Source organism: Triturus cristatus, chromosome 5_2 (genome assembly GCF_964204655.1).
Source record: "Triturus cristatus chromosome 5_2, aTriCri1.1, whole genome shotgun sequence".
Lineage (NCBI taxonomy): Eukaryota > Metazoa > Chordata > Amphibia > Caudata > Salamandridae > Triturus > Triturus cristatus.
This window is the reverse complement of record NC_140588.1, coordinates 535,276,060-535,289,350: the sequence shown is the minus strand read 5'-3', so window position 1 is coordinate 535,289,350 and position 13,291 is coordinate 535,276,060. Positions and strand designations below refer to the sequence as shown.

General features: G+C 42.5%; 1 protein-coding gene across 7 annotated transcripts in view; it reads right to left on the bottom strand.

Moving 5' to 3' along the window:
• The window catches only part of UBP1 (upstream binding protein 1), a 533,655-nt gene that overhangs the window by 228,769 nt on the left and 291,595 nt on the right, over positions 1-13,291 (bottom strand). For all 7 annotated transcript variants that reach the window (XM_085607613.1, XM_085607611.1, XM_085607612.1 and 4 more), the window contains exons 6-8: positions 6,588-6,740; positions 4,249-4,359; positions 303-410 (exon numbers count right to left, since the gene is read on the bottom strand). In XM_085607613.1, the coding sequence (XP_085463739.1) occupies positions 303-410; positions 4,249-4,359; positions 6,588-6,740 (372 nt within the window). The remainder of the gene's footprint in view (positions 1-302; positions 411-4,248; positions 4,360-6,587; positions 6,741-13,291) is intronic.

Sequence of the window (13,291 nt, the reverse complement as noted above, 5' to 3'; positions counted from 1 at the left end):
GTGTGTGACTGTGTTTTCCTTATATTTGATATATTGCATTAACTAAGGTGTTTCGCCTGTAAAAGCAAACAGCATTGCTTCCTTCAGTGTTATATTTAGGAAGAGTTCATTGCTGAGAGGCAATCAGCAGTAGCTTTCCAAGAAAACAAGCATTAAGTTGGAAGTCACGGATAGCATGGGGTTGGTTGATGCAACGTAAAAAGTGAAGAAGACTGTTAGACATGAACATTTATCCTATATTTAACACCAATAATTTGCACAAGACATCTTTCACATTAAAAATTAAAGCGGAATTCCCTTACACTGCCTCGCTTTGCCAGAAAATCACCGCAGTCTGCTGGCAAAGTCCGTTTGCTGGACTTTTTCTGCTCTTGTTCAACTGCATCTTCAATTATAGGCTCAGTTCTCATCTGGGACAAACACCAAAAACTGTGATCAATTTATATTCATTACACAGCAAGAAATGAGATCTATAAGCCTTAATTGTTGCATTCAATTGACCAGCATTCATTTTAGTTTTGCAATAAAACAGTACACGTCCAATTAAGCTCTCGCCACACATGCAAGCTAACCTTTTCTAGAAGTATGTACATCTTTTTAAGGTTACAAATTTCCTATGAAACAATTATTCACATTAGACAATGACTTTTTCTTTTATCTATGCAATTGGTAAGGTTTTTAGATCTTTAAACATGAGTCTTACCGCAAAACATTGGCATGCCCACATGGTGCCCAACCCAGTTCTGTATTTTTATCAAAATAACATTAATTGTGGTTGCATATCTGTTTAACACATTCTTCTTCATACTGTTCTGTATAATGTATTATAAATCAGTCAGTTGTGCACTACCAAAATGCTGTATTTTGATTGGCTCTTTGTCATTCAATATCTACCAAGGTGATTCAGATCTAGTACCTGGGACAGACCCCGTTAAAGATCCATCCCACATTTCACTAAACCCTCTTCCCCTAACAGTTGCTTGTGAAAATTAGAGTTCTTATAAAGATCTATAATGTTCACCTTGTTCACAGACTGTGCCTGTACTGGTAGACATGTTGCTGAACAAGACAGCTGAAGAATCATTTGCTTTCATGTGCAGAAGGCTGTATACGTACAAGAAAATGGTGCTCATCTCTGTAGATACAAGTTCCTGAAATAAAAGTGTCCGTATAGAACATTGACATATATATGAATATTCACAAGTGTGTGGAAATTATGTAGCCCATAACTGTCTATTTAAAAATATTACCCCTATTGTTCTGCCTAATTTACACTATTACCTATTTTAAAATAGGTTTTAATTAATAATATATACACATTTTTAAATGTGTCATCATTTCCTTGTATTTAACGCATAATAAAAATGATGTTGAATCCAGTGCATATTAATGCTTGGAGATTCAACTACTTACAAAACGAAGTAGGGGGAAAGTATAAATAAAAATTAAATGTCCAAGTAGCAGCTCATTTGGAGGATCTAACTATCCACCGGAACACCCATCAATTCATTTTAAATATGATGTAATTCTGCAGATAGCTTCATGCACCTTAAAAAAAAAAATCTCCTGCCATACATTTAAATGGACAATTGAAAAATGCTATAATGTCTAACAAAATTGTCATATTTTGAAATGAAGGAGCTACTAATTGACAGAGTGGATAATCTCTGGAAATAGATATGGAAGGGGATGCTGGATTTGGGTGCAGATCTCTCTCATTATTTATAAGCATTTAAAATATGTTACCATACATACTTCCTCTCACATTTTTAACTAGCTGGTTGGTTTCATTTCTGCATTAACACTTTAATGCTAATTTATTTCAGACTATTCCATAGAAGAAGAAATACTCAATGGTCCCATGTGTACACTTTTCTCAACGATCTACCATACCACTAGTACCTGATCCACAAAAATGTGAGATAGTATATCAAATATAATGCCAATGTGGTGTATTATTTTACAGCATCATGACATCATTAAATAGAAACATCAGTGTAGGTGTTACAAGATGTAAAAAGGGCTCAGTACAAAACAACATATTTACTTCTATACATCCAATAGACACAAGGTATCCACAGTGAATTTCAACATGAACAGGAGTATATACCCAAGATGGAGGTTTGTTCACCTAATAACTCCATAGGTTGTCGACGCTTCGACCCAAAAGGAACTAATTTATGGGTCTCATCAGGACAGTGCTGACTGATTGATAGCTTTATACAGAAGCAACTAGCAGAGCAGCCATGAATGCAAGTCACAAACACATCCCAATGATGGTTATTACGAAAGGGTTCTGTTAAAAGAATCCATCCGGCACGCATAGTAACAATTTGTGTCTGATATGCACTGGACAGGCAGACTCAGTGAGGATTGGGATTGTATTTGGATAGCTCATGTCTTTTGGATGTATATATGTAAATAAGTTGTTTTGAACTGAGCGCTTTTTGCACCTTGTGCCGCCTGCACTTTCCTTAGAGTATAACTTACACACCCACATTCTATTTCATGATGTTGCTATGCTGTAAAAAAAATATATATCGCATTGGCATTAGATCATGGGCCTATTACCAAATTTATTGATATACTACCACACCTTTAGTGGACAGGTGCCAGTGGTGCTGTAGATCTCTGAGAAAATAGTACCCACTGGACCGCTGGGTACTTCTTTACTAAGTTGACCCGGGTTCCGTACTGGGTGTATGGGTCGGTCCTTGTGTTGATTACATGTTCCATAGAGAAGACTTTACGTGCAACAGCTCCCAATCCAGTTAACTGGAGTTCAGGAAATGCAAAATATTAGTTCTCTGGGGAATAAACTGACAGACTGCGGCTGCTGTTGAAAGTTTCACTCAGCATGCTAGACTTTTTCTGAAAATCATGAGGGCCATTAATGAAACTTTATATAAAATGTGCCTTATTTTAGGTTTCTAGAACACTAACGATAACTCAAGTCGCATAAGATAAGCCTTCATTTTGTTCATTTAATGCAATCTGCTGCATAGGAAACTCTACAGCTCCTATTCGAGCAACATGCATTCATCTATCTTGAATACATAATAAGGGCTTTCTTGCTGCTTAATAGAACACTTTGGCGAGGCTACAACACCCTGGCTAATCAACTGAGACTGTAGCTGTTGTTAAAAGTCCATGTTTTACTCCGCATGCCACACTTTTTTCTTACATGGTTAAGAACAATATAAGTAGTTTACAGAAAATATGCACTCATTCCAGCTTCTGGAGCATGCAAAGTAATTTCCTTGAGAAAAGCATGAGAGAAAAGACGCTTTTCTGTCCAGCATGGTTCATGAAATTCCAAAAGAAGATCAGCATTTTTCACAAGGGGAAATCACCTTACAACTAACCACAATTCCTAAAATCAGAGTAGCAGTACTAAAAAATGATTTATATTGCTATTACTTATATTGTGATCAAAAAATGTTCTCACCCTTTCCATAGGTTTCTTTTTGTGACCCTCAAAACAAGGCATTCGCTGCCATGTACTTCAATGGGAAAAATGGCAGAGCTAAAATCCCACAAGTATGCTTCTTGTAACCTTTCACCTAAAGGCCACCATCTAACAATTTTGCAAATTTTTCCCCAGGTTTTAAGGGTCTGATATACAACAGCTGCGAAATGTAAAGGGGAGGAAGGCTTCGCCCAAGGTCCTCTGACTTCACCCCAGTCAGAAACAACCTGGGAGAGCGCTGAATCTTGGATTGTATTGCTTAATTAGATAACTGTACTACATTGCAACTAATTTTGGGAACATAGCAATTAAATATATAAGAGCAGGGAGAATTACCTTATTACTAATATATATTTGTCCCTGAATTCACCAGAGATTGCTTTTTCTTGGTATCCCAACCTATATCTTAAATATTTAGAAAACGAATGGGTTAGAAGTCGTAACCATGATTCTTAGCTAAATGCCAAGAAAATGGTTTATTGGTCAGGCATGATCTTACCATTAAAAATAGTAGCAAACACATGACGAAATAGGCACACTTGGAACCTATTTAAAGGATGTAGAGCAAATGTCAAGAGTCTGGGAACAACCTAACAAATTAGGGGGATTCATGATTCCTGGTAGTGCATTTCACTTTTCGACCTCCCCTTTCTAAAATTACACTCAATGTTTACCTAATTGTACCTCTGTCCAGCAGCAGCTGTAATTAACAGATCATTGGCTCACTGTCTACCATCCAAATATCATTCTCTGTTCTACAAGTCATTGAACAAATTTACCTCTGCCAGGACCGTCGTTTCATAGGAAGGCTGATATCTTTCCTTTTCTTGCGCATTTTTCCTCTCCATCTTCTCACGATCTGTTTTCTGCTTTCTGTCTGCTCCTTTTGGCTTCAAAAACAAGGAAGCAAAATGCATGAGAATGTCTACAAGTATCAGACTGTCCAGACATAAATCATGACAACTAGTTCTGACATTTATGTTTTAGGTTACAGTAGGAAAACATCTTTCAAATGTCGATGCATTTTTCCAACTTAACAGGTCTGCTAGACAGGAATTTAACCCCTGAGAAAATTCCTGCTGGTTTTTAAGACCACTAGTACTGTCAATCTTCTACCTTGGCCATTACCCAAGAGTTTCATTAATATTTACCTTATCTGATTCCAGGTTATGACCTCCTTTCACACTCAATTTTAATATTCCCTATTTCTGTGTCCACTTCCTTTTACCCACATGAGACAAAATGTGGGTCTTTGCATATTCGCTTTCTCTTTTCGCACCTGATACGAAATTAATTTCTCTGAGCATCACCACCCATTAAATTGTTTTCTTGTCCATCAGCTTACCCTTTTCAAACCCAGAATAAATATATCTTTCTCTTGCCACTTCCACTTATTCCATGATATTATATTTGCTTCTTTCCATTTTGGTGACACTTAACCTATCATTCAAATTTGCACCTTGAATATCGGTTTTCCAGCCCAATTCTAAACAAGTCTTTTTGAGTACTCTTCTTTTTCCATCCAATAATATATATGCCTTTGTACATCTGTTTTTACACCCGCTACTAAACATGCATATTTGTTTATCTGCTTCCCATTTTCCCCAGACGTCGCACTAAACGTGTCTCTTTGAAAACATTCCTAACCCTGCCCACACATTACCTGTTTGGGTTTTTTAGCCATTCTCAGTCCCTAAAATAGTCTCATTTTTTATCCTTCTCCCTTTATGTATTTAATGATTTTGACAATGAATTGTGTCAATCAGGTTAATAGACGTAATTTGCGAATATATTTTTAGATCAGAGTGTGCGTAATAACAATGGACCACCCAATGAATCATCTAAATCTGGGCTCAAACTAGTAACTTTGTTGCTAAATGAAAATGTGTGCTGTGTTACTTGCAGGTAAAGTAGTGTAATGAGGACAATCAATGTCACGAGGCCCCACTTCTTAATTTTAACCAGGACATGTTTTCATAGTAGAGTACACAAAGCTCTTAAAGAAGGAAGGGAAGCTCAATTTAAGGTTTACCATTTCACCGCACCAAAAGTTAGCAGGAAAGGCACTGGACTGCTTAGGAACACAGCTCGTAAAACATCAATTGTTAAATATGGAATATGGGCAGGACTTAGTAGCATCAGGTGTGAAGGTAAGTCAGACCCTGAAGGTCAGACCGTTTGTAGAGATATTCTGAATAGCTCAGGCAAGACTGCTCATGAAGTCACTTAAGGAGAACTGCCAGTGGCTGGAGCCTCTTCAACATATAAGGACAAGGTCTTAAGAGAATTAATTGTTAATAAGGTAGGATAGCTGCCATACAGTCACTGTTGAGCAGAAGGCAAACCAGGAGCCAGAATTAATCAACCATCATTATTACTTTAGTGCTCATACTGTGTCCCTTGCACCACTGAGCGGCTTCTGGCCTCTTGCCTTATCCACAAACAGTACAGGGAGCCCAGAGAAGGAGGTGGGTTTTAGGTAACCTGCTTAAGATCCAGAATAGTATGCAGGTAAGGGATTACTTGCAATGAAGGAAACACTACTGGATGTAGGTAGCACCAAGCCATGCAGGCAAACAAAGTAGCTACAAACACGGGTGAAAGCCATTACCAGGAAATCTGAGGCACTTATTCCTAAGTAACAAACAATTTCAACTGTATCGGTAGACACAGGCCTAAATCCTAGATAAGAGATATGAACCTTCTTCATGCTGAAATACGTTATCAATCTGCATTATGCCAGCTTTTTTTTATCATATCTGGTGAGAGAATGTTTATACTGCAACAAGGTCCAACTCCCTCCCTTTTTCAGACATCTTTTATGCGGTCAGGTAGGATGCTCAGCTCAATAAATAATTAAATCCATTCATGTTTTCATGGTGCATTTGTCTGAGATGAATTCACGTAGAATGAATTTCATTGTAGTTTATTTGCAGTATTAGTGGAAACTCTTAAAACTTAAACAGATTCTATTATTTGGAGGGCCAACTAGCCCAGTAACAGTCAGCCTTATAAAGTATGCAGGAGCCAGCCCTAGGGACAATCATAAGCAAACATGTCACGAGAATGCATGGAAAGATGCCAACAGTTGTATGTTTACCTAAATAATAGTGATTACCTTAAATACTTTGATTTGGCAGCTAGCTGAATGGATCTCATCTACGTATTCCCCATTTTCATTCTGTTTCAAAGTATCAACTTGAATCCGAAAAGGAACCCCCTTCTCACCACCATGTTTTCGAGGGGTGAACTCTGTGCTGATGCAGTGTACCTGAAATAACAAGGCCCATTTTTGATATGCTTTGTGTTCAATTACAGCTGACAAAACAATTTGAAAAATATGTGCATTTAAATTCCACCAGTTTTATTTAGAGGGTAGACAATAGGCACCTGCAAGTCTTGTCAGACAGCCTACGATACACCAGACAGACATCAAATACCAGATGTTAGGACAATAAAAGTAGTAAAAATGGGAGGGCGCAGCAATCATTTTAAGTTTCTCAAAATGCGAACCTTGGACAAAAGCTACAAGGAAGCTATCCAACTCGCTGGTTGATTCCAATGATAAGGCAGAGGCACACAGACAATCCAATGATTTTGATATAGCATACAAGGCCTTTTTAGGAATATGGTCGACAGGGTATTCTGTCACTAATGTGTCTGCCAATGCCAGAGTCTCCTCGTTCTATTTAGAGTTGGGCAAACCATCAATGTTTCTAACCACTAGAATGCCCACGGGCTCCACCAATGCAAACGCTGGACAGACCGCTCAAATGACACTGGGCTGTTGGTCAACGTACCACAAACCATCTACCCTATTCAGGTTGGACATTGTGATGTCCTTTGGGCCTGATTTGCAGTTTGGTGGATGGATGCTCTGTCACAAATGTGACAAATATCACATACGTCTTATTAAATACGAATGCATTTGCAATAAGGAGGATGGGAGAACTGTTACATTTGTGACTGGTAAAAGGAAAAGCCTGGCGTTCCAAACAGGAAAACAAATAAATCAACCCCAGACGCTGGTAAAAAAAAAAACACCCAACATGTAAGGGACATTTATTTTCTGTTTTTCAAAAACAACGTCCCTGTTTTGAGAGTTTGTTTTTGAAAATCAAAGAACTTTCTGAGCACACTGAATGAGGTGCCCACACTGAAACGCTTCAGTTCCTTCAGAGGAGGTAGCTGTTCTTAAGGCACTGAGAACGTCTCTATGCCAGTGGTGATCTCTACATCTGGCAGGCTGTCCTGGTTAGCCAAGTACATATCTCTGCTGCCCTTGCGGAACCAAGTACAGCCTGCCAAAATTTTAATAAAACCATTGTTATTAACCGTCCAAGATGCGCTAAGAAAACTATTCTCACCACTACATTGAATCATTATGGACACCTCCCTCAGTCTCCCACGAGGAGGATAACTCCAGTCCATTCATAAATGTACCATATAAGGGGCCAACAACAACACTAGCCACCCAGGTGTTGTGATTTACTTTGCCTCCTGTTTAGTTGCCTGTCCACAAACAGGAGCATGATGAAACAGGCTGAACAAATAAAAACAACTCAGAGCAACTGGACCTCGGCTGCCACAATCAACAGCAATACATTTGGGGGACTAGGATTGCTGTTCATTCACTCAAAGGCAATTGCACCAATCCAGAGCCTGGGGTGGACTGCCCCTCCAACCTATGGTGTGGTAATTCACAATTGGGTTCCTGGTATCAGACCATACATAGTCTAAGGCATTTTGGCTCACTCAGATGTGGGGAACCAGAAGCTCAAGAGCTGTTAAAATAGGGAGTTCAATTGTACACAGCTTATACCAAGAAATAAACCTTGGAAGTGGGACCCACAGAAATGTGAAAAACTACCAATGAGCCATAGATCTAGCTTTTTTTAAATTTAAAGGTTAAGAGAATGGCGGAGACAAATGCAGCCGGCTCCTAGCAAACAAGCTATGGCTTGGGAGTTCCCTCGATATATAAATCAGCAGGGGAACTGGTAACAGAAGACAAAGCCATAGTAGAGACATTTTGAGAGTTCTACTCACGCCTATACTCGTGCCAAAGTTTAGACCCCCACGGATAGCCCACAATACCTCCAATCCGCACATTCATTCCCCCTTTGGCCGGAACAAGCCAAAACCCTAGAATATGAGATACGCATAGAGAAAGTTATAACTGCCATTTCCCATTTAAAATTTGTGAAATCTCCTGGCCCCCACGAATACTCATCGACCTTTTATAAAACCTTCTGCCTCATTCTTGCACTCATCCTAATGCGACTATTTGACTCCTTTGCCGACCCCCGGGCGATCCCAACCTCAATGCTCACTGCCTCAGTCACAGTTATTCCTAAACCAGGTAAAAACAAAACACAGTGCAGTTCATACCGGCCCATCTCACTATTGAACGTAGAACTGAAACTGGTCACGGGTATCCTCACCCATAGACTTAACCCATACATGCCGGCCATCATTGACCCAGACCAAGCAGGCTTCATCCCCCTGAGACAAACAAGCGATAACACAAAACGCTTCTTACATGTCATAGAAAAGGCAACCCACATACCAGATGAATTCATGCTCCTAGAGACGGATGCAGAGAAGGCTTCCGACAGAGTTCACTGGCCCTACCTGGAGCAGGTCCTGATATACTTCAGGCTGGGCGAGAAATTCCCAACGCATATCTCAAATTGCTACCATAGTCCCATGGCAACGGTTCGGTTCAATGGTTACAGCTCTGACTTGTTGCCGATAGGTAAGGGCACACGCCAAGGGTGCCCTTTAACGCCCCGGTTAGCCCTATATATGGAACCTTTGGCACAGAGGGTCCAGGATGATCCTGAGATCACCGGAGTGAGTTTTGGGGGTGTTATGTTTCATACAGGTGCCTGACATATGCCCAGATAGCAACCAGACCTTTCACCTATATTCCCCTGACATTACACTACATAACAGTTCTTAGTACTGACTTTTTACCCAGTTAAGGTAATGCCTAAATGACATGGGGTTTTCCCTGAAAAGTAGCCTCTTCCATTATGCATGAGGATTCTTGGAAACTCAGCAGGACTACCATCTCCTGCATAATAACTATGCATAAGGATCATTCTTTCCGTGATCCTAAGTCCGACATGACAGAGCAAGATAGATACCCTGAATGTACCACTTTGGCTATATAAACACCATATATTTGCTGAGGCAGGGAGAGGAGAAAAAGGACTTCCATGCTGACACTGACGCAAGACACTGAGGTTCCTGCACGCAGACACTCCAGCTGGCAGTGGTCTGACATCCCTCGCGGTGTGTCCCTCTACAGACCACGACGGGGTCCCACAGTCTCTCACTTCAGGTAATGGTGTTGCCTTTATCCTAGAGGGATTCTTGGCTCCACACCTACGTACATGCTAGGTACACTTAGGTACATCTAGTTAGGGTGGCATCGCAGGAGTACGCATTTTATTGTCATGTATATTTATACCTGCTGTATTGATTGTTTTAGCACTATGGTAGAAATCTACCATCCTTTTACTCTGTTGGTGCTTATAATCATTTATATCTGTTTCTGTCTTATGGTTGTTTCAGCACACCAATTTTACACTAGAATTACGCTGGTTCAATAAATGCTTATTGAAAACGTCCCCACCGTTTATTCTGCGTCTCTCTGAGGCAAAGTGAGAAAGAGTGACTAAGCGAAAAGTATCGCACTGTTTCCACGATCCCTGATGGGGCAGAGTTGTAATGTTCGATAGTTGCTAAGAACTATTCTCTCCTTGGTAAGAGGTTTTTAGTGGCACTGTGAGCTGGCTGGTATACAAGCAAACATACCCAGTGGGGGTGTCAGGGATCAGTCTGGACACCAATCCCATGGTCTATGTTGTCTGAACGTGCAGATCCTATATAGGTTTATAGGAACGACACGACAGGGGAGAATACCACACCATCAGTATTTATGCCGATGTTACATTGGCGACATTGCCAACCTTCTGGAAAGAGCTGGAGGCCTTCGGAGCAGCATCGGGCTTTCGGATAAATGTGGAGAAATCACAGGCGCTCCACCTCTCCATGCCACTCCAGCTAGTGGCTAAACTGGCACAGCAATACCCTATTCAATGGGAGACGGAGGCGATCCCCTACCTCGAGATTAAACTTGCACCCACAACACAATCAACAGTCTCCATCAATTACCGACAACTATATAAAAAAATACATAGCGATTTTGTCCGCTGATAACACCATCAGATCTCCTGGTTAGGAAGAATAGCCGCTATCAAGATTTCAGTCCGTCCCAAAATACTGTATATCTTTCAGACACTCCTGCTCCTGCCGCCAAGGTGCATGTTCCCTGGACTACAAACAGAGCTACTACAGTTCATATGGCAAGGAAGGAGGGTTCGTATGAGGAGAGAGCTGGGCTTTCTTCCCCATGATAAGAGAGGCTTGGGTATCCCGGACCTTCAATCGTATTACAAAGCAGCTCAGCTACGCTACTTGGTGGAATGGAATCGGACAGAGTCCGATAAACATTTGCTGTTTCAAGACAGAGCAGTGGCAGGCACATCCCTCGGGAAACTTCCCTTCCTAAAGAAATTGCATACAACGATGCGTACACCAATGGTTACATGGGACCAGACCAATGTTCGGTGTGAACTGACATCCTTTCTGTAGGAAGGTGGATATCTGACTATGGTTACCCCCAACTTTTTGCCTAGTGTCTAGCTGGTTTTTCGACTTAGTGGGCCTGATATCCTGCCATTCAGGGTCTCAGGCTGTCTGCTCTCTCTTTAAAATGGACTCCATATACCCTAGGTACATACCCAATTGGTAAGGATCACCTTATTGGACCCTGTACAGAGTACCCTAGGTACCCAGGGCATAGGTGTACCCTAGGCCTCCCAAGGGCTGCAGCATGTATTATGCCACCCCTGGTCTGGCCTTCCAATCAGACACAACTGGCTGATCACTCAGCTGGGGCAAGGTCGTGTAATCACCCCTTGCTATCTACCCTTAAAATAGACACATGTGTACCTATCAGCCACTCCTATGGCAGGCCTTAACAATCCTGGAGGCAGAGTGCTTGGTAACATGTGAGATGGTGCTCTAGCATGAGCTGAGCCTGTCTGCAGCTTTCGGAACCATTTCCTTATAGCTGTTCTATGATATAGCCTACCATATACTCTTAAAGTGCCTTATAATCTTAAACGGTTATGGTAACTATGGTTTGGCTTTATCAAAACATGTTGTGTAAGGTGTCTAACACTTTGGAATAATACCCCCATAGCATTTCTGGTGATGAGGATATTATTCCTCCCTTCTAGAGGGAGAGACATGTTAAAATCCTACTTTGCTGTTTAACTCTCACCAAAGCCTCAGCATCACAAAATGGATGCTGCTGCCACAGACACGAGTCTGACCTCCTGCTGCTGGGAGCCCTCCCAGCCAGGGAGGCCTGGACAATAGGTTTCCTGCTTGGGGAGGTGCTAGCACCTCCCCAGACAGACTTTAGTGTATTGGGGCAGGGAGGGCTGAAAGGATTGAGACATGCCTGGGGCACACAAGGTGCTCCATGCATAGTCCAGTTCAAACCGGTGCTGGGGCACTCCAGCCCCAGCTCTGGCGCGAAACTGGACAAAGGAAAGGGGGTGTAGCCACTCCCCTTCCTGGTCCCACCCATAGGAGGGACCTTGCAGGTAGCCCAGCCCACTAGCCCAGTATATTAGTAGCTAGTTGGGCCCTGCTAAATTAGATTAACCTGCAACTTGAACAGAAACTCTGGACCTTCGACATTCGACCTCAGGAAGAAGACTGAAGAAATCTCCCTTGTGGCCAAGGAGTGACCACCCTGGGCAACCAGGCACCATCCAGCGACCGCTGCTTGCTTTGTGACTGAATCCTACGAGGGACGACTGCAGAGACTGACCAGCGCCGAGACTTCCAGACACCTCTGAACTAGATCCACATCTCCAGCGAAGCTGAGACCCGTGGAGGCGACGAGGGACGTGGGACCAGCGACTTGGGAAAAGTGGCTAGTAACTGACTAGCGCGACTTCTGAGGCTTCCTCGAGGCTGTGCTTGGGGAATTGGGAAGCCCCACTCCCGAGCACCATCTGCAAAGAAGATCAGCTCCCCACACTTCACGTGTTCTGCGTGGGGCCCTTCTGCACCTGTGTTGCTCGACGTGTTGTCCGGTTGCTAGTAGCCTCTGCGACGACGAACCTTTACTTTCAACTTGCTGGTCCGGCTCCTCCAGACTGGCACCCGCTCCTCTGTGAAAGAGAAGCACCCCAGACCTTCCTGGTCTACACCAGAAGCAAGTCCTCCATCCTGCGTGGGTTCCGCTTGCCAAGGCTTGTTGGGTCCTGACTCGACTTTGACGCCGCCGACAGCAAGAGCCTTCGTGGGACAGCTCACCTCCTGGTCCTGGTCGTCCTCGACGTCTCCTGGTACCCGTGACTGCTGCGACAAGCTTCACCTCTTCACCTGCATCTTCACGACATCGCCTGGTTCCTTCCCGGCTCCTGGCTGGTGACCTAGACTCTGTCCCTTCTGCTTGCAGGCTCCTTCCTTCTTGATCCCCACCTTGGGATCCACCGGACACTCTTCACTGACTGCCTGTCAGCAACTTTCCTTCAGGCTTCCATAGAAGTCCACGACGAAACCCGACGCAAGTTCACACCTATGCACCCGCAGCCTGTGGGCTAGGTAACTTGGGTACTTCGGTGCTCACGAGGGTATTGACTATCCTAGGGTCTAGTTTCCGAGTCTCGACTTTCTAGCTATACCAGAAGTGTCCTAAAACTGCTTATTTCTAACTGCTAGTGATTC